This window comes from Primulina huaijiensis, chromosome 2 (genome assembly GCF_012295235.1).
Source record: "Primulina huaijiensis isolate GDHJ02 chromosome 2, ASM1229523v2, whole genome shotgun sequence".
Classification (NCBI taxonomy): domain Eukaryota; kingdom Viridiplantae; phylum Streptophyta; class Magnoliopsida; order Lamiales; family Gesneriaceae; genus Primulina; species Primulina huaijiensis.
In genome coordinates, this window is record NC_133307.1 from 27,501,420 (window position 1) to 27,528,125 (window position 26,706).

Consider the following 26,706-nt stretch of genomic DNA (forward strand, 5'->3'; position numbering starts at 1 on the left):
AAGTGGTCGTATCTCAAGACTTGTGGATATGACATGCATTCTTTGGTATCTCCGGTTTACGTAATGATATTATCGTGTTGTACGAATCTCCCATATTCAATAATTTCTTGCAAGGAAATGCCCAGGGATTAACTTCATGGTCAACGAGACTCAATATATCAAATTATATTATCTAACATATGGATCCAGAATAAGCTACTTTCATGAAGGCTTTTCCTTGCTCGGAAGATCCCAAGAGGAGGTTGTTTAAAGAAAGACAAGAGTCTGCAAGAAAAAAGATATTTAACGAGCATTTGTGATTCTCCAAGCTCGATGGGCAATTGTCGAAGATCCAGCTCGTTATTGGTACGAAAAATGTGGGGGCCCGTGCTCCTGATTAATATTTAATGACCAAACAACCAGGATATCTTAATGTAAACAGCGAAAGCGATTAAAATTTTTCATTTTGGGCCTACAGAAATTTCGGCATGAGCTATTCGTAAACAGGACATCCCAAAAAAAATCAAACATCACAAATCATATTTATACACTCGAAATAAAGTCATAACATCAATTCACAACCTATAGCCGCACTGACCAGGACTAAACACATGCAGAGCCGACAAGGCTCGATCACACAACTATCAATTCAAAACATCGTAAAAATAACAATACAGCTACACGGGGCATCTCCCCGGTAAATGTATGACTCCATAATATAGTATATATATATCTGGGAACTCTCAATCATGACTCGACGACTGGGCACCACTACCTGACGCTCCACCAGACGCGTCAAATCCTCCTGGATAACCTGCTATGGCATCAAAAACAACCACAGCATAAAAAGAAACGAGGGGTCGGGCCCCAGTACGACGAACCAGTAATATTACGACAAATATAACTGACATGAAATGAAATCAAGTAAAATGCGATGCAATGCAATGTAATGCAATGCGTGAAAGGTAACAACCGATAACGGATACCAAACGGAGTCCAAATGAATCGCATCAACAACAGTAACAGTGGCCACCCGTGCCAGGAACGTAGCAACGCAACATCAAGTCGCCACTCATCCATGCACGTAGCATCGAGGGTACGGGAGCTACCCGCTCAGCCCTCATGCAAGTCATCAGGAGTGCTAAACCTACCCACCCGCTCCATCGATGACGCAACAACTCGATAGATCAATATCAATATCAATAGCAATCAAAGGAGTCAAGGCTCGAAATGCTATGCACTAATAGTATCAATACAAATAAATGCATGAATGCAATCACGTATTCACAAAAGCACATAAAGCACGCCACAAATCATTACAACATACTCAACGTCATCTCACGTCATAATAGACGTCGTAATGAAAACAGTTCATATGTACCTCAACTGACTTTAATTTACCACAAAATATCTTAAATATTTCTCGAAAACTCCAATCCTGTGGCAAAATTAGTTATTGCACATTAATTCATATCTTGGTTAAATAATCAAGGAATTTATCGAAAGAAATTCCAAAAATTCACTAATTTAGCCTAAAATTCCAAAAATCCATAATTTAGGCTTTAATATTTTTAAAATTAATATGCGACAATTCTATAGCAGCTAAACACCTAAATATTGAACACGAAAATTCAGAAATCCAATTATATAAATCTGAATTTTCGAAATTAATCCAAATAAATTCCGAAAATCTGGTAGATACCTCTAATCGGCTCAATTCTTGTACCTACAATCAATAATATAACAATTATCAATATTGGTACCAAATTTAACCTAACAAAAATACAACCACCTTGCTGGAATCATGATTTGTAACTCAATATATATACTGAAATGAAGCTTATGACCCAAAGAACAAAAGCCCTCAATCAATTTCCGAACTCCGGCGACGTACGGCGACGATTTAACGAAGAAACGGGCGGCGGGTTTCGGACAGGTTTTCGGGAATCGCGATTTTTTCTTAGCAAAGAGGGTATCACTGGATAGCCCTTGACGAGAGGATTCCAAATATGTATTTACTTTATTTTTTTTTATTTTACTCAAATTGGGCCGAGCTTGGGGTTCACTTGGGCTGGGCTCTCACAAAAAAAGTTAAAACCTATTATGCTAGCATGCATTATTTTGCACAACATGATTGTTGAAGATGAGAGGGGTCACGTGACAAATCAGTACAACGATGAAGGCGACGAACTCGCACAACCCGTCCAAGGTTCAAACGAGGATTTTATTATTATCTCCGGACAAATTCCGAAATATGATACAGTCGTTTGGATCACCAACTTTACGTTGACTTAGTTGAACATATATGGTCACAATATAACAATAATTAAATTAGTATTTTACAGGTTCTCTTTATGTTTATTTTATATGTTTTTTTTTAATTTTATGCAAGTGTGATTGTTTTTACATGTTTTTACTCTTTCATTTCAAATTTATAACAAAATTTTAAATTTTAAATAAATGACATTCACAAAATAAGATAAAATTTATATCATTTAAATTATGTAAATAAATTTGAAATTATTTAATGTAAAATAAGAATAAAGATAAATGAACAAATAACGAGATCCACAAATAATGAGTGTTGTTAAAATAAATGTGAAAGAATAGATGTTTTAATATAATGTGTAAGTGATATGTGGATCTCACGATTTTTTATGAGGTTATGAGTGACGTAAACTAATACGAATGCCCTAATGGTTATAAATGAAAATTTACACGTCACAAATGTGTATATATATCAAATTACCGTAGCTTATTTGAGAAAAATTATATATCAAATCAATTTAATGTCTGTTTGGTAGGGTTGATTAAACCTTGATAGATTGTGTATCCCATGTTTGATTCGATTTAAAGGAGATTGACTGTCAATTTGATAGATTATTTGTACCTTTTCTATTGGAAAAGCGGTCCACCACTCTGCCACATATTAAATCAATCCCTCCCCAGTACAAAAGATAATTGATGGAAAAATACGAAATTGTCCCTGCATTTTAAATCAACAAAATTTGACAATTGCTAAACCTAGTTTTTGATTTACAATCTCTTTCTTCACTGCCGACAGAAAATTTTCGTATGCAACCCACGTCTGAAACAAAGCTCTAAAATGGAAGGAAACAAGGAGAAAAATTTTTTTTTTGCAGTATTTGCAGACATGAAAATACTCATACACAATCAGAATCGCAAGTCCTCGTTGATTAGTGCTTTCACCCTTCATTTCCTTTGAAGCACTCTACAAGAAGAAATATCGTCGTCGAATAAATCTTCAAGGGAAGACTTGGAAGAAGATATTTTCTAGCCTCTGTCCAAAAGAATTGGGTATTTAGTTCTGTCAAATTCGATTGTGGAATATGGATTGAGTATTTCAAGGTATTGTGGGAATTTGATTGAGGTACTGAAGAGCATTTTGGTCTAACAAAAAATTTATCCCACTAATAAAAATTCTACCACACATGAAATAATTAATCACACAATATTACACATCATTCATTATCAACTACATATCAATCAAATTATAAACCATTTAATTATCTCATCTCACGTACCAAACAGTCCCTTAATATGACAATACTAACCTATTTGACAATTACAGTAAATTATAATTTTTATATAAACAAGAACAAATGACTGCATTGTTATCTTCGATATATTCACAAAAAAATTATTTTCTCAAATAAAGCACTGAAAATGTTCCAAACCAAACCAAACCAAACCAAATCAAACCTACCCTGAATCATATTCATTCCATTAGCAGCAGGTTTTGTGATGGAAGGAAAGTAGACTTCACGTTAGGGGTTGGATGAGTTCAAATTTTATACGCTTATGACTTATCTCATACATTGCTTGTACTTCGACATGGTTTGCACCAAGGCCATCGGTAAACGGCAAGACAAATTGTATGATGCTCAGACATGGTCCATTATAGGGCCATCGATAGTCGTCGTTACAAGTTGTATAACGCTCAGGAGCAAGTATTTTCAACAAGCTAAACTTGAACAAACGAAGTCGTTTGCTAAATCAAAATAAACGGTCCTCAACCAAATCATCCAATGACCTCCATCTCAACAGCATATTTAATCATAACCCCATTTGTAATTGAATTTGTATTGTCCAAACATAACACGGATAACAAAAACATATCATATCATGAAGATGCATCAATGTTCAACCCATGTTTGGAGGTGGAGGGGGTGGATGTCCTCCCTGGCCTTGCATTTGTTGTCCCGGGAACCCTTGAGGAGGAGGTGGCATGGGAGGCCGTCCCATAGTAAAATTTGACATTGGACCGTTACCAACTGAAGGAGGTGGTGGAGCAGGAAAGTTTCCTCCTGGAGGCATTGGCCAGGGTCCATTAGTCGGAGGAGGAGGTAATGATCCAGGTGCAGCAGATGGAGGCCTTGGAAGGTTTCCACCCGGTGCCATTGGTGGGGGTCCTTGTGGTGGGGGAGGAGGTGGAGCTTGGGGTGGAGGAGGCAAAGGCCTAGGTGGGGCGCCAGGAGCTGCATTCCCATTAGCTACAGGAGCAGGTTGTGGTTTATTTGCCTCCGGTGGCTTTGTCTTGAAGTATAACTGCAACTGAATATTGAAGCACGTCACAAAACAGAGTCAGATAGGATCTTGAAGGTATTCAGGTCTAGCTCAAAAGAACTGCCAAAAATGAAGACCATTATGTGTAATTTGTTTAGGTCTGGGAGCGCAGAGTGAAGACCTGTCGGTTTGATCAAATGATTCCTAAGTCGATGTGTAAAAATCTAAGACTACCATTTCCAGCAAACACCAGTTAAAGGGCACCGAATTCCAAGTTTTATATTTAGACATGATTCAGGGACATGAATAAACCACTCATTTCCCAGCGATCAAGTTGAAGAATAACAAGTAGAAGTCACCATATATGTTACAAAAGCCAATATGAATATAGAAAGATTTGCAACTGCTATTTATGGTATACATGGTATACATCATTTAACCAAACCAATACCAACCCGGAATCATTACCACGGCCATGGTTAATATTCAATAAATTATCTCACAAACTAAAAAAGACACGGGGGCATGGAAACCTACCGTAAACATCTTTGAATCTGGATCCCAGTGCGAGAAGAATTTGGGAGTTGATTTATCAATCTCTGTACTTGGAACCTTAAAGATAAAAGTGGAAGCAGAATTCAATAACCTAATAGAAAATTTGAGACTTGCAAGAGGTTCAAAAAATACCTTAAAAGAGATAATTTCATACGGGTCAGCAGCAAACAAAAGATACTGGTATCGCTTATCAAACGGTTGAATTTTCTGCAGTCAAAATTGAAGATAACTGTAAGTAAACACTGTTTAACTATGCAGTCAAAAAGATAATCAAGAGGCCGTCCAAACAAAAAAATTGCACATGCAAAATGCATTTATAATGAATGGAGAACCTGCTCAAAGGATGACATAAATCGATGCCGCGGCTTTGTGTTGTCTTCAATCTCAGGATATTCTATCTGAAAAATTACCGAAGCACAAAAACATAAACAATGAGACAGTAAAAGATCTTCAGCAAGTCATTCAGATAAAAATCTAAGGAACTTAGAATGTCTATATCATCATTTAACATACACAAACAGAGCAAGAACAGATTTTGTGAATGCTGAACTTTGCACTAAAAACTAACTAATAATCCTTTATTTGTGTTTCATCGACAGTAAGTTAAAATAAATAGTCACACCTATTTTTCACACGGACAATAAACAAAGTAAAAAGCAACACTAAAAGACTTGAGGCATGCTTCACCCAGAGCAAAAATTATGCATCATCCAATACATACTTTTCCTCCAACAAGTTATTCTTGCTATTTTATGGGTTCTTTCTCTTGCTCTCTAAATTTCTTTCCCATGCATTTTGGTTTTCTAGATTTAAAAAAATCAACCAAAAACAAAGAGTATCACACAAAAAAGAATGCAATTGAAATGGGAACAAATTGTTTCCACAAGACAAGTAATAATCAAACTTGAGATGGTTTCAACATGCATTAAATACAAAGTTACAAGAAAAACTGAACACACACCTGGAAAAGTAATGATCTCTGCTTGGTCTCTGCGTCAAATTGCTTGGTCACCCTGTATCCAGGTCTACCAATTTTAACTGGCACAACAATCCAAGAGTTTCAAGTGCCATTAGGAGGCAAAACCAAAAAATCTTCAAATCCAGCTACAATATAAGATTATACATCTAGCAACCCAACAAACTCTCTGGCCACTTTTTCTTGGTTCCTCGTCAGTCATTATATAGCTTTATTTCACCGCTAGGTTTGTGAGGATGGTTGGACAATCCACTACCATTTCAAAACACATAACAAAAGAATTTCATCCTCCAGCCCATAATAACAACTTTACAGAGTAAAAGGCAAAAGAAAATTGCAGTTATGTGGTTGATCTGCTGCGTCACAGATGAATTGAAACTTTAGAAAATGCAAATACGGCTCGAGGAACTGGGCCAAAAAAGTTACATTTCAGTCCAGCAGTTTTCTGGATTAAAAACGAAAAATGGTCCCTTTAAAGCTACTGAAAGCACACAGAATGGAAATAATTAATTTCAGCGTTTCTATCCAGTAATAGACCGTGAGGAAGAGACAGGAAGGAGCCAACAAATATTCAAAAACCCCGGAGAAAGATAAACTTCAACTATAACCGCAATGCTGACCGATTTAAACCGAGGGGGAAAAACCACGGTGTATTCTCAAACTTACCAGACTTCGTGAGATTAATTTTCCGCTTATGAGGCTGCGGCTGAGCTGGCGCCTCTTTTGCTTCCCGAGCGGCTCTCTTTGCCAAGTTCGTCTGATGGCGCTTCCCCTGAGTGTGCGCCAAGTAATTCCCCTCATTGTTGTGCAATGTCAGGCACAGCTTGCACTCATAGCTGCCACGCAGTAAAAATATGTATAGAGAATTGGAGAAGAGGTGATTCATTATGTTTCTCGATATTAGGGTTTACCTGCCGAGGTGATTGCGCATGAAATAAGGATCTTTGGCCAAATCAATTGTTTCAAGAGCAAGCCTGCGGAGGCGCTCACGGCGGTCGATGGCTTCGTTCTGGGCGGAAGCGGCACCTCCGCTTCCAGGCTTCGAACCCCATTCTCTGTCCATCTGCTGGTTCTCACTCGAGAAATGGCTGCTCTGGAACACTACCTATATTGTTAAGATAAAACAACATATTTTGATAAATGTGCCGGTCTAGATTTGGGCCTATCTTTGAAAAAATATTGAACCCGATTACATTAAAAGGCCCAAACAAAAAAAATTCAAAAAATGGACCAACTTTGGATGCATAAATACACAAATTTTTTTAAAAAAAAATTTGAAACAAAACCAAAATAATCCAAATAGAAAAAGTTAATTTTTTAGTATTTTTTCTTTTTGAAAGATTAAAAAAATTTTAATAAACAATTATTACTATTAGTTACATTTCTTATCATTATAGTTGCATCTTTAATCTCTGTTGAAGAGAGTCTTATTCCTTGTAGTGTCAAGGAATTTGGTTTTGTTATCCTCACTAATATTATTTTGGTGTAAACGATTGCATATTTCTCTAGTAAATTTATGTCATGAGGCATTACACAAGTATTCGTACTTATGCATAATTTAAATCTGGTATCTATTTATTCAAGTTATACGTGTGTGTTAAATAATTAAGTTCCGCTGCATGTTGTGTGCTCGTGTTGACAACACCAGAGCACAACACTAACTTCTGATACACACAATATATTAATTTCTTGTAAACATCATGTTTCGATTTCTCTACCCAGCATGGACAATCATTGCACCCAACAATATTCATCTCAATAATTGTACTCATCGCAATCAATGAAAATTAAACATGTGACATTGACTATGATATCAATTATAAAGCCGAACACTTGCCGTTTTACCAAAAGATATACCTGGTAATAAAAGTGTAACTCCAATCTTTTAATTCGTATAAAAACTCAAACAGTATGTGTCGATTGCTCTATTCAATAAAGATTATTATTGCATTCAATATCATGAATTATTTCTTATTATTTATATTTACTATTTTCATTATTTTCAGCACATGAAAAAAAGTTAAAAAAGTGAACCCCCATCCTATGGTGGCGAAATCGGTTACATTATATTATATTATGTTTTATTAAAAGACCCACTCAATTATTTTGGAAAAAAAACCCACTCGATCGCGAAAACCATAAATAGCAATTAGTATCATAATGAATGCATATGGCACTTCGTCACAAAACTAAATAACTTGTTAAAATAAACCCGAAATCTCAAATTAATATATACTTAATATAATATATTAAATCGATAATCTAAATTAAAAAAATACAAGATATAATCAATTGAACATGTTATATTGAAATATCTATTGATCAAAGAAATTGTTAATGTCATCAAAATAGATCATATCCATCGCATCAGCTCGCTCCACTATATATATATATATAAAAAAATAGACGAATTGACTTACAATTTAAGTGGCCCGTTTAAAGATGGTTAAAAAATAACCAACCTGTTTGGTCGCATATTGGGGTGGATGGGGAAGCGTAGAGGTGTAAATGAACCAAATCGAGTTTAATATGACAAAAAATTTAAAATTTGAATTCAGCTCGAATAAGTTATAGTCGAGTTTGAATTCGATCCGAAGTTCGAAAATTTTTATTTTTTTCCTCGAATTCGGTGTTAATTAAAGCTCAACTTCAAGTTTGATTCCAAACATTTAAACATATTTATGAACTATTCAAACTATTGTTTGAAAACAAGTACTCAAAATACGTAAAATTTATTTAATTAATATATAATTTTATTAAATTGATAAAATATTAAAAATCGTGAGCAGTTTATAAATTATCGAACAAAATAATTTGTGTTCGAGTTTTTAAAAAAAAATTTCAAATGTATTCGAGTTCAATTGAATTGGACGTCGGTATATTTACACCCGTGGCTTGTGCGACGTCTCTGGAAGTTGCCCGTAAATCCACTATCCAATTAAACAGCCCTTTATCCTCCATATTCAACCGTATCTGACCAGAGTCACCGTCACCGTCACCGTCACCGTCAAACCAACAGACACACACGCTTGCTTTTGGCGCAAAAACGGAATCGCATCTCAGCAGACATACCGAGCGAAGCACAAGCAAAGAATATCGTTGTCTCCACTCTCTCTCTTTATCTATGCATTCATTCATTCATTATATATAGAGAGAAGGTGAGGGGTTGGTGGTGAATGGCGACGTCGGGGCAGGGGCAGAGCAGCTACGATCTGTCGTACAAGATCTTGCTCATCGGAGACTCGGCGGTCGGCAAGAGCAGTCTCCTTGTTAGTTTCATTTCTAATGCTGTTGATGATCTTGCACCCACCATTGGTACTACTCGCTTTCTACATCTATCTATTCAAGTTTTACGCTTGCTTCTTTGGAAATGCGAGGTTCTCGTGTTTGGTTGTTAGTTTCTGAACGGATGACTTGAGCTCGTGATTGTTTTCGGGTTGATATATGCTTCCGGATTCGATTGTACTTTGTGTCTTAATGGTGCTTTTGCGATTTGATAGTTAATTTTTTGTTTTTTCTGTTGTTAGTCGCATTTGGAGTTTTCTTTTTGTTTTTGTTTTTTTTTGTTTTTTGTTTTTTTTGCAATTTGAGTCGCAAATAGGGAATCATCTTGTTCTGCTGGTGTTGATGTTTTCTTCCGACGCTTGTTGGCTTTATGTTATTTTGTTTATAATTTATTGATTTAATTTTATGTTTTTTTACATTAATTATGTTCTTGGGATGTTGGGAAACGTAGTAAGAATAATTATTACTACTTCTGATTCAGTGTATCACATCTCGTATTCTTGAATTTTTGTGCTCATTTAAACAATACCACTTGGATTTCTAGAGTTTTAGGAGACCTTTTAGTTCATGGAAACTCTTCTTTTGCTCTTCTTTTACGTTTAGTTGGAATTTCGCTTACCTAAGGATCATTATCTTGAATTTTGATCGACTTTTATTTCAAATTTACTGGACATATTTTTGTTCGTCTCTTTTTCGATGCACAGGTGTGGATTTTAAGATCAAGTTGCTTACAGTTGGGGGGAAAAGACTGAAGCTTACGATATGGGATACAGGTATCACCTTTCCTATAACCGTTGTAACAATTTGCTTCAGTTGAAGAAGACCGATGAAGTCATCCTCTTGGTTCTTCCTTTTCTCTTCGCAAACTAACTTGTAGGATGACTTAGCATTACTATTTTTCTCTTTTGTTAACAATTAATGATGTCGTTTCAACCTCTCTTGCAGCTGGACAAGAGAGGTTCAGGACATTGACAAGCTCGTATTATAGAGGTGCGCATGGGATCATTCTTGGTAAGTCATGTACAAACCACAATCATTTATATTGTCACTCTGTCATGCTCCATTTCCCTCTCTCTGTTTTTTTTGGTATACACGATAATTAATTGTTATCAAGGATCTCAGATGAGCTTTTAGAGCTTGTGTTTTGAAGCTTGGATAATGGTTGGAGTTTAACTGTATTTCATTTTCTTGCCACTGAAGATTACTGAAGTGGAATCATCTCTCCTGAATGGAGATTATGAAATTTGTGGTCTTTTTAAATAATCTCTAATCTTCAGGGAACAAGTATAACCTTTGGGACTCTGAAATTGATCTTTTACACGTCCTATTTGGAGAATTAGGTAGAAATGCTTTGACTGGAGCTTACAGGAATATGTCCAAGATCAAGCTTTGAAGTGCTACTTTCTTAACTTATCATTTCACTTTAACTGTCACCGTTTCCAATTTCATCTCAGATTAGAGTTTTAACTTTTAATGGTCATGATTGATATTTGTGACATTAGTTTCTAACTTATTTCCTACTAATATTCTCATAATGATCATTACTCTCGACTCTTGTCGCCCAATACTCATTGGTTAATTTTCGTATGGTGTCAAGTTTATGATGTGACGAGAAGAGATACATTTTCAAACTTGTCTGATGTATGGGCAAAAGAACTGGAACTGTACTCCACTAATCAGGATTGCATCAAGATGCTTGTTGGAAATAAAGTTGATAGGGTAAGTCCATTTCTCTCTGTTTCTTATCATCAGTTGCGACCACATTTTACTCCTGCAAGACTTTTTCGTGTCATGTCTGGTTCTTTTTTTTTCCATTGGGACTTCTATTTCAGGAAGCTGAACAAGTTGTTAGGAGGGAAGAGGGGCTGACCCTCGCAAAAGAGCTTGGTTGTCTGTTTCTTGAATGCAGTGCTAAAACTAGAACAAATGTGGAACAGTGTTTTGAAGAGCTCGCTCTGAAGGTAAAGAATTGCATTTTTGTTTGTTCTTCCATTTTTATGGAACAAATTGCAAGGAAAGATTAGAGTGATAGGAAGTTATAAAAATGCATTCTCATAATTTGTGGTGCATTTTTACAAACTTGAGAGTTGGAGCATATCCAGTTTACGGGGCTTTTAGTTCAGTTTTTCTAGGGGAAAACCATACCTAAAATTTTTCTCCTCCCCAGATTATGGAAGTTCCAAGATTCCTGGAAGAAGGATCAACAGTCGTGAAGAGAAGCATCTTAAAACCGAAGCAGGAACATCATACACCTCCTAGAAGTGGATGTTGCTCTTCCTAGTGGTGGCGTTCGATCAAAAAACTTTGGGCATATTCAAGTTCTTAATTTTAAATTTATACAGACTTTGTCAGTAACTGTTTTTATTTTTAAATTTATACAATGACAGTGAGAGAATTTCCTATCGAACTACCTCATACACAAGTGAGATTTAAACCCAAGATTATATATTTATATGGGTATTGGGACCTTACTCTTGCCACTTGCTATTTCAACTATTATTTTAAATTCAAAAGTGCTATAAAACAAGAAAGTATCAAATTTTGGATGCCGAAGGGGAAACATCATCTATCTTTATTACAAAATAAATTTTATTAGAACAATTCATCTCATCTTACCCATAGGGCTCGTTTAGTTCGTTTGATTGGATGGGATAAACTAGAGGGAACATCAATCTTTATTACCAAATAAATTTCATTAGATCACTCCATCTCATCTGACCCATAATTATAAAGGTGTACGCCTCGATTATTAATCTGTTGCAATGGCCTAGCATTTTCCTCCGCATACTGTAAAAATTTTCAGGAAAAATAGAGTCATTTCTTTGCAAAAGGAAAAAAAAAACCGACGTAGTTTGATAAAATTAATCAGAACTTGACAACTCACGTCTTGAACAGCTTCTCGGAGCAATTTTACTTGGTCCTTTGAAACAGACTTCACCTAAATTAGGGTAATCAAGCCAATCAAGTAATTAAATATGAGATGGTTTAATGTATATGTATATGTATATGTATGTGTATGTGTGTGCACGCGTGCATGACGTATAATTAGGGTAATTATGGAATTACCACTTTATTGATAGTCCAAATGACTCCTTCAGTACAAGGTGGAATAGTTAGCGATCCCATGTATCTATAGAACCGTTTGCTGCGTATTATAATGTCATTTGGATCAACGATGCCTAAGCTCATCTCCACATGCCTCTTACCAACCATCGAGGATATATTAGTCATTAGCTGTCAATAATAGAGATTTTGAGTCAACTTATATACATGTTTAAGCAAGATAATCGTATATTTGTTTGATAAACTAAGAAATTTAAAGAGTTTAAAATATGAGTCTTTTTGAATTGGCTCGTAAATATTATTGAAAGGATGCTAGAAGCGAATATTCTACGAGCATAGACACATCGAACCAATTAGTAATTCGTTTTTTTTTTTTATTTGGCTCGAATATAAAATTATCGAACTTTAAAATGTGCTCGAACACATTGGAATATGATCTGATCTAGCCGAACTCGAGTTTGAAATCATTTTATCCGATAGTTAGTGAGCTTTGATATTGTTTTTATAGTTTAGAAATATCATATGAGCTATAGAAGTATTGCTTGAATTAGAGACTCTTCATATAGCACGATTTAATTCAAACCAGATAAATTGAACTTGACTTTGAAGTTTTAGTTGAGCCTGTAGTTATTTATTTTTTGAACTTCAATGTCAAACTCGGATTCAACTTAAAAAATTCGAGCTCGAACTCAAACATACAAAAATAGATAACGTTCCACTAAATTCAATTTCATCGCATCTGTTATCGACAAAGGTGATTGTAAAATCACATTTTAGCTTCTATATGATGTTTGGGGTATTATATTATCATAAACAGTTATTATTATCATTATGACATGAGAACATTCGATCGTTATCTTTCAATGCGTACTAAATAAACCTTGGGCTAAAGAAGTAGTATGCAAATTATGCTAGTCAGGTAAACTGTATTGGACAAGCCATGTCCAATAGGCTCGTCCGAGAAAGTTTTGGTAAGGAGAATCGAAATCATGACTATTGATCAAATGCTCACCTATTCTACCAACTCAGACGTCCTTTGGAGGCAATTATTTTTTGTTTATATACTAGTTACCTTAGAGAGAAAATAATCGGATTTGCCGATGGTGTAGAGGATTTCAATGACAGCAATCTTCACTTCGGGGTCTTCAGTGAGATGTACCAAATGTAATTCCATATCGTACCTATAAAAAACAAAAATTTACGAGGTAAATTTCAAATCACAAGCACGTTTATCTCATTTATATATAACTTTTATGCTATTTATGTTTGTGATAATTTAAAATCATAAAATTTTAAAAGAGTAGTACTATTGTTATTTTACATATGGGTTTCGTACTCTTTTGACATTTTTCCAGGATGGGAATACGATTTGTCTCGATTCACATGATAAATTACCGGTTAATATATTAACCATATATAAAGGAAAACTATAATTTGGGCTAAAATAACTTAAAAACTTTTAATGGAATTTCTGGTGTGCTGATTATGATTCTTCAATACTGAAGCTAGAATTTGTGGTATGTGTTTGTATATTTTTTTAATAATTATTTATGAAGTTTGTGTTGGAAAATTTGATGCTTAATGAATGAAAATTAAGCAAATTAATCAATGTGTTTGATTGAAAAAATTCGAAACGAAAAAAAAAACGATACTTAATGAACGAATATTAAGTTCAGCGGTTCTGAATAAAACTCGAAAGAGTTTATCATATGTTGAAAGAAACTCAAACGAGTAGTCAGAACATGTAGGGGACAAAAATCGAAAAAAAAAAAAATTTCGTGAACGCGCAGCCGCGCGCGAGCGCCTGCCGAGCGCTGCCGAGAGCGCTCGGCAGCGGGCGCCAGCGCTCGCGCGGGGCGTGCTGTTTTCGTGTCCCTTCGATTTTCTTGTATTTTTTCATTTCTTTGGCATTGTTTGATGATTGTGATCAGTTACAATGGCCAAGGGACATCCCTATGAATGAAAGATCATGTCTCTTCATTTGAAAAACATTAAATATTTGATATTTTGAAAATTAAAAATACATACATCATTTTGCATATCTTCTTCTTCCTTTCTTCAAAAAGAGAGAGTTCCTTCATTTCCTTGTGAAAGAACTTGAATATTTGAGTGATCATTATTCAAGAGTTGTAGTTGTATTTTGGGAGAAGATTGCCACAAAACTCAAGCACATTGTGAGGGCAAATTCTTCTTAAGGAGAAAGTGTTCAACACTTGCCTCTACAAAGCCGTTTCATTGTTTTCTTCTTGCTTTCTTCTCATATTTGAATACCCCAAACAACAGTTTGTTTATTTTTATATAAATTATGTAACATATATCGAAAACATTTGTGATTTATTTTGTTATATTTTGTAATTATTGTTTGAGTAATGTTTAATTTTTTAACAAAATAATTATGCAACTATATTAAGTATATTTGTAATTTGTATGGATAATGCTTGGATTTTTTTTTTAAATTCGAAAAGTGAATGAAATATGATAGGTATATATGGATGATCGTATAGTAGAAGTATTAAAATATATTTTTATAATATATTTTTTTATTTAATGAGCAAAGAATACTTGTTTAAGTTGACATGAACATTTGTGTAAATTTCAATTAGCGTAAAAAAAATCAGATCACTAAGGCAGAATAATATATTTATGATAATTTTGTACAATTATAGCTAATTGGATAAACAATTATCCCGAAGTAGGTATAGTACCTTATGCCATTGATGGTGTGTTCCGAAGGAGAATGCCAATGTGCATATCGGAGACGGTACACGGTGTCGTTTATAAAAATTGATCCTGCATCACCAATCCACTTAATCTGCATGCATAAAACGACACAAAATAAATATTAAATACTTTTAAAGAAATAATTATATCATGTTCTAGGAACAAACAAAGTCTAATTATATAAATTTCTTTTTCAAAGACGAGAATTGAATATGTATCGGATGGCCATATAATTAGATTTAATCATTTTATTCGAGAACAGATTATCCGTTATATTATATATATACATCGATCATCGTCGATATGCCTAAAAATTTAACAAAATATTGATAAATATTACTTGTATATCATGGCCCCTATTCTTGAAAGTTGCATTAGAAGCTTTGAAATTCATGTTTTCAGGCTGTGAGATTTGAACAACTCTCTCATTAGATAAGTCTATTGGGGATTGCATGTCTCCATTGTTGCATGCACCCCATTCTTTCTTGATCTCTCCCCATTTTCTTGGACCCTTATTCCCATCTGGGCTGTAGTCAAAGTCCCTTTCATTATCTAACATTGTACACACAGCAAAAAAGAATTAATTCCCAAATCAAAATTACACGTACAATTATCGTAAATCCATCAAAATTTTATTTAGTGGATATGTGGTTGATTACATACCTACTTCTTGAGCGAAGGATGAATTTTGCTTGAATAAAGATGATGAATATTACAAGGAATAGTGCATGGATATTGGGAATAGGCTTGCTTCTACTCTTCATTTTCTTCTTCTTTCTTCTCTCTCAATCTCTTTCCCCTCCCTCTTTTTATGAAGAATCCTAGGGTAGGCAACCAATTTGGTCTTTTTATAAAGAATCCTAGGGTAGGCAACCAATGTGGTTTCAATATATGTGTCATGTTCAGAATTACACGAGACCCGATCCGCGGATTCGAAACTTACTCCAACCCATCTAAACCTGAACTCATATTTGTCTCGACCAAGGTCGTAACCAGGATTTTTAATTTGAGTGGTCTTAAAGACCATAAAATTTTTATTAATAAAATATTTGAAAAAAAATAAGATACATAATAATACACATATATATTGAACTTGTTTCACCATCATCTATATTATCGTAGTACACATGCATTTTAAACCTTTTCTTTTTATTAATCTAAATATATTTTTTTGTTGAAATCATATGAAAAAAATTTAATTATTAATAACTCAACAATTAATAATTTTATTAAATAATATATAATATTAAATTAGAAGAAAGTGGTTGGCCTGAGCTAAAGCTCAAGACATACCCATTTAACATTACACAAACCCAGCCTAAACGGGTTGGGTTCGGGTCAGATACTCCCTCTATCTGTACCTATTGTCATCTCTAGTTTCACACTATTGTGGGTAAATTTATCGTTTGCTCGAAAAAATATTTAGAAAGAAAATATTCAATTACAAAGTCGGCTTATGAGATCTTTTAGATTCTTTATTAGACTCGATTGGACCTTAGGGAAAATACCATATATCATAATACTGGAATTCGCAAATTGGGTGTTATGCATGGCATCGTAAATAACAGAATTTAAATCTGTAAAATTATTGGCCATAAATAATTAAATGTAGCTCGTATAAGCTTCCGTTGTCTTTTAATTCCGTTTTATCTTTGATACCTATTTTCTTGTCTTTTTATCCTGTTTTATCTTGGATACCTACTTTCTTGTCTTTTTCTTTTTTGTTTTTTTAAGAAATTGATATCTACTTTATATACATACTACTAAAAACGGAAACATTTGCTGAATTTAGAATATTGAAATGGCCAAGAGGGAAAAAAGCCAAATCACATTTTTTGCCTCTAGAAAAAATCAGTGTTCTAAAAATCTCGCTTAAGCGCACGCTTAAACTCGAAGCTCCACAAAAACGCTTTGCTTTGGAGAAAAGCAGAAAAAAACGTTCAAACTATAGTTTGACCGAATTAAGCGTAATTAAAGCGTTTAATTAAGCGTGCTTAAGCACAATTAATCGCATCTGTTTATTTTTACATTTTTTTATTTTGAAGGTATGTCTTTTTATTTTAAAATATTAATTTAGGTTTATAATTTAGATGTTTATTTTTAAATTTTAATTATGATTAAGCGTGTCTCACAATGATTTGACAAATATTTAGATTTTTTTAATGTGGTCTAGTTGCAAAAACAAATAAAGATTGTAATTTTGAGGTTTTTATGTTTTTATAAATATGATAATTAATGCATCAAACTTAAATTTATCATATTTATGTGTTATTTTATCTATTTATTGGTTCGAGATAATTACAATTACACTAAATATAAAAAACGATTTTTTACGCTTAAGCTTGAAAAGCTTGGAGCTCGACATCCGCGCTTCGAGGCGCTTCACGCTTTTTAGAACCTTGGAAAAAATAAAGATTAATATATGCTGCACTGAGAGTGTTTCTCCTCTTATTTAAATACGATTAGATCATGTGGTACCCACTCATATTTTTATGAAAGTTGACATATATATTGATGATCCAAGAGCTAACATTTGACCACACATCATATAAGAAAAATATTCCAAGTGTAGTACAGAATAATCTAAAAAATAGAAAAGAGCACGAAACTTACTATGTAAAGTTCATTACATTTTTAGAGATTGCAAATTCTCTTTTAAAATTTTAAAAAATTATTGATTTTATATAAGAGGTTGTTTTTTTTTTGTTTTTTGTTTTTTTTTTTGTTTNTTTTTTTTTTTGAGGTGACGATGCAATTGGCCTTTTTACTGTATAAAACTATCTTCAAAATAAACCCACAAATAAAATTTTCATGAATATAGCCAATTGAGTGGCTTATTTGGTAGGAAACTAGAATGTCCACAAAAATGGCTGGGATCGTCTTTAGATCACTTGTACACATGCTGCTTTAAATTTCACCAGTTTACATCCACTATTATTTCAACTTTTCGAGTAGTTATTATTTTGAATTTTTAGTTAAAAAATTTATTAAGATAAGAACAATATTTAACAATAATACTTACTTTAAGAACTGAGACTATTGTGGAATTTATTAAGATAATTAAGAACATCAATTAAAGAGTAACATTGTCAACTTATAATACAAAAATTCAAGATGAAATGTGACTTGGAGTGTAATAAAGTTGTTCGATAATAAATTAAGTCAACAAAGTATGCAGTTGGATTCTATGAGTTGGACCCCAGGAGTTCAAAACAAAATGTCAAAAGGCATGTTTCGAGACCAAAACTCCAAAAGTGGTTCAAGAAAATAAAAATTAACTGGGAATTTTTTTTCTTCCAGTTATTAGTTTTTTTTTGGGTACATTAAATTTTTAATATCTGGTCTTGATATAATAAATTCCGAATTTCTGCTATTTTTGTTCATTTACAAGCAAAATGTTCATGATTGTGGGTGTAATAATTGTCCATACTTAGTAGACCGATCGAACCGTGATGCTTGAGCTGTTATGCGGTTTAAAAGATTTGAGCTACACCATTACCACCAGCTATAGCTTTTGGTAAAGCGACAAGCGCTCGATCCTACAATTAGTATCAGAGCCAATGTCACAGATTCGATTCCCATTGATTGCAAGAAGTTCAATTATTATGATTGAGATTGTTGGTTGCAATAATTGTCCCTGCTTAGTAGAGCGATCGAACCGTGGTGTTTGAGCTACCTTGCCGTTTAAAAAATTTGAGTTGTACCATTACCACCAGCTATAACTTTTGGTAAAGCGGCAAGCGCTCGGTCATACAATCATTATGATGGAATGCATAAAATTTGTAAAGTTTGTTTGATTTGTTAGAATTTTGTTTATTTTAAGTTGCTTCCAAATAAATTGATTTCTTTTCATAATCAATAAATCTGCTAATTATTGGCAACTTTAGCTCTTTATCCATCGTCTCAATGCTGTTTTTCAATAAAAAATGAACATTCCGGTGATAGATACATCAAAATAGTCAAAATTCAGAAGTTATTATATCAAAACAAAAAATTGAAAAGTTAGTGAACCTAAATAAAAAATAAGTCAATGAACTTAAAAACTATTTTTTCAAATTAACATATCCATGCATGTAGCTTTTCAAGATTTAACTATTATTATTATTTTGTTGTTAAAATCGAGTAAGTGTTTTATAGAGGAGATGGGGGCAAATAAACACCTATAACTTTTTTGTTTTAAAAACTCGCAAATGACTTTAGCTGGATTAGCAACTAAAGCCTGAATCTCAATCAGATGAGAGCAACTGGCAACTAGTAAAAGTATTTTCTAAGTGTGGAATGAGTCGTCAACTGGACTCATTGAATATCGATCGATACATAGGCAGTGGTTCAGTAATAAGATCTAGAAAATAGTTAATAAAAGAGCAGCAAGTATAATCAAGAGGAAATAAATGAAACACGATTTTTTTGGAAGTTCGAAGACCATTCTTCTACATCTCCCTTTCATCCTATATTGGAAGGACTCTGCTATAGACTTTCGTTAATATAAAATTTTGTACAAACCTATTTTAGCTTGTCAAATCCTAACTAATGAAAGTCCTTATATTTTGATTTTAATACAAACATCTATGCAGAAACAAGCTTATGACAAATCACTCTTTCATCAGATCGATATTATTAAGATAGAATGAATAAATATCAGTAGAAATATGAATATTTTTAGTGAGTGCTTTGAGTAACTTGATATGTAACTGGAAAGAGTGCTAGAAAACTTTGAATGCTTTTCACAAAGATTATGCAGAGATTCAACAGTAATGTAGTTTTCAACGAAGAAATAATGATTCCTTAAATACACGACATTTTCAATGTCAGCATTTTTAAAAACAGTTTTCTTTTATACAATCAGCTGACTATTCAGTAACCCAACTATTATTAAATTATGTTCGAGGAAAGAGAAGACTACAATAAACCATCTGAGAACATTATCGATTAAACTCTTAGTTGTCTAATTGATGTATAATCGACTGATCTTTATTACTTGTTGATTGCTAGTAGCACATCTATCATTAACTAAACAACAAGCTATACAACCATCAACGGCTTGTTATCATCAAAACTTAGATAATTTTAAGTTTAACAATTATTATTATTGTTAATGTTTTTGTTATTATTGTTAGTATTATTATATCCGTAATGTAGCTTTTCAAGAATTATTATTATTATTATTATTATTATTATTATTATTAAAAAAATGAGTTATGCACCATTAAAAAAATTATATTCAAATTATTATAAAATGAAGCGTGACTATGATATATAAATGGTTATGTAGCATATATACTCACGGAGTTAAAAGAAGAAAAAGATTTAAGAAACCGAAAGTTTTGTTGCCATTGTATCCAACAACATCATTAGAAGCTGGAAATTGACGCTATCTTTTGCTCCGTATAATTGTACATCTATTTGTATTACTAAATTAATGCACTATACGATGCATTTATAAAATATATTTTATACAATGATATTTATATAAATGAAATACATATTTAAATATTATTATTTTTATTTATTCAATCGAATAGTTTTTTTAAAAAAATTTAATAAAGTTTATTTAATTATTGTTGCTTGTACTATATGTATATATATACATATATATTATATTAAGCATTATGGGGCTTTTTTAATTTTTAATATAATGTTTTAGAAAAATATTGGTAAAAGCTCTATGTGAAATAATTTTGTAAAACATGCATACCTTTTTTTACGTCCGTGTATTTCTTGGTTCAATGGACTTTTTGACTTTTCGTAAAGTTCTTAGTTTTTAGTAAAATATCTGTTTATTTAATGGCTATTTAAATTATGTTGGTGGTGTTGTATGTTGATAGAGATATTTTCGTAGATGAGATGCTATTATTATTAGACAAAAACTTGAGTGAGATGGTATAACGGGTCGTATTTTGTAAGACGGATCTCTTATTTGGGTTATCCATGAAAAAATATTATTTTTTATGCTAAGAGTATTACTTTTTATTGTGAATATCGGTAGGGTTGACCCGTCTCACAGATAAAAATTCGTGAAACCGTCTCACAAGAGACATATTCTTATTATTAAGATATTAATCTATATATGATCGTTTCAAATGGTTCATCTCTATTTTTATATGCGGGTTTAAAAAAAAATCATGAACCTCGTATATAAGAATAATTAAATACATATGAATCGTTCGATATGTCAATATGTAAATTGAACTCGATCGCTTTTGTTGGAAGTCAATCTTCCAATTTTCTCATCTTCTGCTGGATCTTTGGCCTAGTGATATGGGTGTTCATATACTAATTATTGTGTGAGATGTTTAATTAATTATTAAGTTCACCATTGCATAAAAAAAAAAAAATTAAAATGTGGGCCCTCAATTTGGATAATTTATGGGCCACTCGAGATTTTGCTGGTTTACACTTTAACGAAATTGGTATATTTATTATTATGGTAAGAATATATTTATTTATATTAATATTTTTTTGTAATATTTATTACGTAGGAAGGATATTTATAGATTTTATTTAAACAAATGAAATTTTTTTAATGATAATAAAAACCCAAAAATAAAAACGAAACTTCCGATATAATCTATATTTGCGCTGCTTTTATTAATTATTTTTGATAAATTAATATGATTTAGTATGAATAGATATGTTCTCATTCTAATGCCCCAATGCCACCACTAAAACAGAACTACTCTACCCTTAAATTCCTCTCCAGTCCACTTAGCATTGAGCCCTTCAAAAACTGAGAGTATTCAAATTTCTAAAAAACCACTCATTATTCACACTTTGAACTCACAAATTCAACAACCAAACCAACCACATGTTGACCAGCAATGGCTGCATTGTGTTCATGATGTTGGTTGTGGGCTTATTTTCTCACCAGGTTTCAGCATTTCGCAACTTCACTCTCCCCGGTCAGCACCCCGACCCCGAAGCCGTTGCTCGTCATGTCCACAGGCAAGAAATCTAGCTATGACATCCAATTCTGCTCTTAAAATCTCTCAGTTTGCATTTGGATTGTTTCATTGTTGCAGCTGCTGTGTTACTTATGTTTGTAAGTGTTGGCCATAGTCGCCCACGCGTGCTTTCATCTTTTAACAAATTCGAATTTGTTACTTTTTTGAATGGAATATCTATGACACTTATCTTACCAACTGCTCTTAGTGGTGGTCAAATCTTTGTATATAGAAGACATGTAGACAACCATTCGACGATGTACATACTAAAATATATATAAATCTCACAATTGTTCATTGTTTTCTCTCTTTCCTTATGTTAATTAGAGAGGGTTTTTGTGTTGTGGAATTCTGTTAAGATTCACGTATGCGTGCTTTCGTTCAAGATATCGTAAAAGTACTGACCGGGAAGAAATTTCTGCAACATTATCTGCCTAATTAAGGAGTTTGTATTATTTTTAACTTTCCATAATCAATACATGTGATCTAAGTGCTTGATTAGCGTGTATCCCAACATCCTGCTTTGGTCGCGATAGAAATATATGAGTACACTTAATTAACAAGAGAACAGTCCAATATCAAATGCATTTCATCGGCATAAATTCAATATTTTTTTACTAGTATCTATTATATATAATATGAAACAGTGAGATCCAACTTTTGGTTATTAAAAAATTATTTAGTACACAATTTGAATGGCATGGTGTTGATTTAATCTACCAAAATGGGGTCCTCCAGCAACTTTTCCTTCTCCATGGAATCCTATGTGTATCTCCTTTCACACAGCTAATAACAAGTAAAGCATGCATCCACTTGATTGCAACTCCTTTCTGTCATACGTAAACCTTTACTCATGTTTTGTAAATTAGTTTCTTCTTCAAGAAATCATGCATTTGGCTGTTTTTTCTCATGCAGAAAAGTGAATATCTCACTTTCAAGAAGGCAAATGCTATCCTATTCCACCAATGATCAATCACCCACTTGTCTGACCGGAAATCCCACAGACGACTGCTGGCGGTGCAACATCAACTGGCAACAGAACCGCCAGAAATTGGCTGATTGTGCCATTGGATTCGGCCAATATGCCCTCGGTGGCAAGGGTGGACGTTACTACGTTGTCACGGATTCATCAGACAACGACCCTGTAAATCCAAAACAAGGCACAATTCGACACGCTGTGATCCAAACTGAGCCTTTATGGATCGTATTTTCAGCTAACATGCTCATCCATCTGTCCGAAGAATTGATCTTCAACTCATATAAAACTCTAGATGGACGAGGGGCGAAGGTGCAAATAACCGGTGGGGGATGCCTAACTTTACAATATATAAGTAATGTGATAATCCACAACATTCATATTCATGACTGTTACCAAGCAGGAGAGACGAATATAAGGTCGAGCCCCACCCATTATGGGTGGCGTAGCAAATCCGACGGTGATGGAATCTCGATATTTGGATCTAGGGACATTTGGATTGATCATTGTACCTTATCGAATTGTAAGGATGGGTTGATAGATGCTGTGATGGGGTCGACGGGGATTACTATATCTAACAACATTTTTTCTCATCATAATGAGGTGATGCTACTCGGCCATAGCGACGACTACTTACCTGATTCGGGAATGCAGGTGACCATCGCTTTTAACCATTTTGGCGAGAAACTTGTACAGAGAATGCCAAGATGTAGAAGAGGGTACATACATGTGGTGAACAATGACTTCACTAGGTGGGAAATGTATGCCATCGGAGGGAGTGGGAATCCTACCATCAATAGCCAAGGAAATCGCTATATCGCCTCGTCTGATAGCAATGTGAAGGAGGTACTCTCATTATATTTGTACTGATATTCAAGTAGTTCAAAGACATAGCATACTAATGGAAGCATGAACGCGAAATAGTTACTAGCAGAGCTCATTATTATGTTAACTTCATTTGCATGCATGGATTCACAAATGCACATATAATACAAGATCCATTTTTAGGGTGATATTATACAAAAATAGTATCTAGCAGAGTCCATTACAGTGCGTGGCAGTACATGATCTACGCATTGTTGAATTAATTATTCGTTTTTACAGGTGACGAAACGGGTGGATACACCGGAGGACGAATGGAGGGACTGGAATTGGAGGAGTGAGGGGGACATAATGGTGAATGGAGCATTCTTTGTGGCATCTGGACAGGGTGTGGAGGTGAAATACGAGAAAGCTTATAGCATTGAGCCTAGATCTGCCACAGATATTGACTTGCTCACACTCAATGCTGGTGTACTTAGCAGCAGGTTTTTTTCCTTTCTTCTTTCCGCTTTAATTTGTCACCATATCTGATCGGGAAAATGTTCGAATTTCACGTTCAAATAATCGAATCAAATAGATATACATACTAATACAACAATGCAAAGATCCATATCCAGTTTTATTCATCTTGATTCTGCTGAGTAGGGGCAATAATCTGGGCAAGTGGTCATCTGAATCCGACGGTTCTGCTTCTGGAGCCGATTCGGATACAAAAGCAGGCGTTTTCGAGGACTATGGTGATTATTCAAGGAGCAACAAGCTGAAATCTTACGACTCGATTCTAATAAATTTTTTAATAATACTTTGTTTTTGTGGCAATTAAATACATAGAGAATGAGAAGAACGGTGTGGTTTCCCTTATGCATTGTATTGTACCAAGCAGTTTACATTTTGTAAATGTTTTCTTTGGTGCTTTTAAATAGTGAGTTTCAAAATGGTTAAAGCTAGGATTCACATAGAATATCAAAAATATTTCCAAATTAACAAAATAAATTCAGATATCAAAAATAGGAAATTAAATCATAATGAATGTTATATAAAAAATAAATAAATTTTACCGAAAGATATAAAAATGCTAATCGGAATGTCTTTTGGCATGTTCGCATTCGAAAATTGACAATTCACCTGACTTTAGGGTCCCAAAACGCCAAAAAGTTTTTTGTACATCAATTATTAATAATAAATAGTAACAATTGCGAGATAAATAAACAAATTTAAAACACAAGAAATGGACCATGTTATAAATAAATCTTCTTATATTTTACCAAAATGGTTGTATTAAAGAATCCTAATAATTTTATATAAGAAAATTGTAATTTTGGTTTTATATGTTTGATTTTTTTTTTTCGATACTTGTTATTCAGTATGTACTCTTTTTATGTTATTTTTATAATTTTAGTCGTTTTTCTATAATAATATTGACATGGTCCTGGCATTGAAAGACTCACGGAAATAAAAATTGAATAACAAAGGATTAAAATTGCAATAAAAAATAAAATATCAGATTAAGATTTGGGTTTGATAATATATCAAACTAAAATCGTAGAGATAAATATGACTTATTAAAGTTGTAATTATCCTCTTATATATATAATAATGGTGTCCAATAGTAATGTCATCTTACTTGGTTAATCGATCCCTGCAGTCGAATAAACTATTGATTCAGGCACAAAGATTCCTCCTCCACGCAGAATCAATCATTTACAAGGACAAAAACGTTGTACAAGTCAACCACGTCAATATTAGACAACGGCAGGCAAGGTCGTCTTGTCTTAATCTTTTAAATAAAATTCCAGGTGACCACAGTTAACGATCACAGCTAGCTAGCTCACCAGCAATTGGACTTGCAATTTGTCCTGTCTAAAGAATTTACCTTTGATTTGTCCGACTTGGAGTATTTTTTTTCTCTCTCTCCAACGCCTTGAAACATATCCAAAAGTTTAAAGGTAGTTGGTTGAGCTTAATTATAAGCTATTGAAAGTTTATAAATTTCAACAAAATTTGTAAAACCAAAAGTTTGTTGTTTTATAAAAAATTATATAGTGGTAAAAGTCATGATTTGATCTCTATATTAGCAGTGACAATTATGACGTTCCAAAAACCTCTCTCAATAATTTTGCACATTGCATTCAATGATAATCGGAGATGTGATCTTAGCTCTGATACAAATTACAAAAATAAACGTGTGTTGTTTGATCAAAAATTATATACGATAATAATTATACAACTCTAATATTTTTAAATCGTACCTAAACGATACGTTCTGTCTTAGCAGATGAAATTATTTAGTCCCAACAAAATGTTTGGTAATTTTTTTAAAACAAAGATTTCATAAGATAAGATGTCATAATAAGTTGCCTAAAAAAAATAAGTTGCCTAACCAAAGCTGGGCCACCGTAATAAGATATTATTTTGATACATTAAAACCATATATACGGACAAATTTTATATCTCGGACATAACCAAAGCTGGGCCACCACAATAAAAAAAAATCTTGCAATTAACATCTTTAAATTGAACTCCGTTATCATATTATAAAAAAATCTTAACAACCTATTTTCAATTAAGATTTTATTACTTTTTTTAAAAAAAAATTTTCATTAATAATGTGAAATGTTACAAATATCAAATGTTCAATCAAACAATATCGAGTCTCAAAACAAATAAATAGACCGACATACAAACAAGCAGTCTGGACAAAAACATGAGAGGTTAGATTTGCTTGTCTATAAATTAACTGAACTTATGCAAAAAATATTTGCATGGTGTACGATAGCTCCAAATTCAGTAACGTCATTTTCCGGCGATTGTATAGCATCAACAACAGTTTTTGCCTCAAGCTCAAATATCACAATTTCAAG

General features: G+C 33.3%; 4 protein-coding genes and 1 long non-coding RNA gene across 6 annotated transcripts; 2 read left to right on the forward strand and 3 right to left on the reverse strand.

Moving 5' to 3' along the window:
* Positions 1-512: 512 nt before the first annotated feature.
* On the reverse strand, positions 513-1,716 carry LOC140971223 (uncharacterized). Its single transcript, XR_012174265.1, has 3 exons — positions 1,682-1,716; positions 1,361-1,417; positions 513-793 (listed from the first exon to the last, which is right to left on the reverse strand). It is a non-coding gene; the product is annotated as an uncharacterized lncRNA (long non-coding RNA).
* A 2,190-nt stretch (positions 1,717-3,906) lies between these two features.
* Positions 3,907-7,131, reverse strand: LOC140971214 (uncharacterized). Its single transcript, XM_073433353.1, has 7 exons — positions 6,949-7,131; positions 6,704-6,873; positions 6,023-6,099; positions 5,394-5,459; positions 5,194-5,268; positions 5,044-5,118; positions 3,907-4,554 (listed from the first exon to the last, which is right to left on the reverse strand). Exons 1-7 carry the CDS (start codon positions 7,098-7,100, stop codon positions 4,144-4,146), a joined length of 1,026 nt encoding a protein of 341 aa, XP_073289454.1. The 5' UTR covers positions 7,101-7,131; the 3' UTR covers positions 3,907-4,143.
* Positions 7,132-8,940: 1,809 nt separating this feature from the next.
* On the forward strand, positions 8,941-11,729 carry LOC140971216 (ras-related protein RABC2a-like). Of its 2 annotated transcripts, XM_073433356.1 has the most exons (7): positions 8,941-9,352; positions 10,027-10,095; positions 10,268-10,333; positions 10,920-11,041; positions 11,155-11,283; positions 11,490-11,642; positions 11,681-11,729. In XM_073433356.1, exons 1-6 carry the CDS (start codon positions 9,214-9,216, stop codon positions 11,601-11,603), a joined length of 639 nt encoding a protein of 212 aa, XP_073289457.1. In that variant the 5' UTR covers positions 8,941-9,213; the 3' UTR covers positions 11,604-11,642; positions 11,681-11,729. The 2 variants fall into 2 exon arrangements, with proteins under 2 accessions (XP_073289457.1, XP_073289456.1); XM_073433355.1 differs by having other exon boundaries at positions 11,490-11,729.
* An 82-nt stretch (positions 11,730-11,811) lies between these two features.
* Positions 11,812-15,870, reverse strand: LOC140971215 (carbonic anhydrase Nec1-like). Its single transcript, XM_073433354.1, is given in 8 exon segments — positions 11,812-12,109; positions 12,207-12,260; positions 12,389-12,556; positions 13,458-13,566; positions 15,091-15,197; positions 15,447-15,658; positions 15,770-15,791; positions 15,793-15,870. Coding segments are annotated over 8 exon segments (837 nt in total). The 3' UTR covers positions 11,812-12,022.
* A 5,904-nt stretch (positions 15,871-21,774) lies between these two features.
* On the forward strand, positions 21,775-24,749 carry LOC140971213 (probable pectate lyase 12). The gene is made up of 4 exons (XM_073433352.1): positions 21,775-22,048; positions 22,963-23,869; positions 24,128-24,330; positions 24,491-24,749. The coding sequence occupies exons 1-4, from the start codon at positions 21,912-21,914 to the stop codon at positions 24,666-24,668; spliced, it is 1,425 nt and encodes a 474-aa protein (XP_073289453.1). The 5' UTR covers positions 21,775-21,911; the 3' UTR covers positions 24,669-24,749.
* Positions 24,750-26,706: the final 1,957 nt, after the last annotated feature.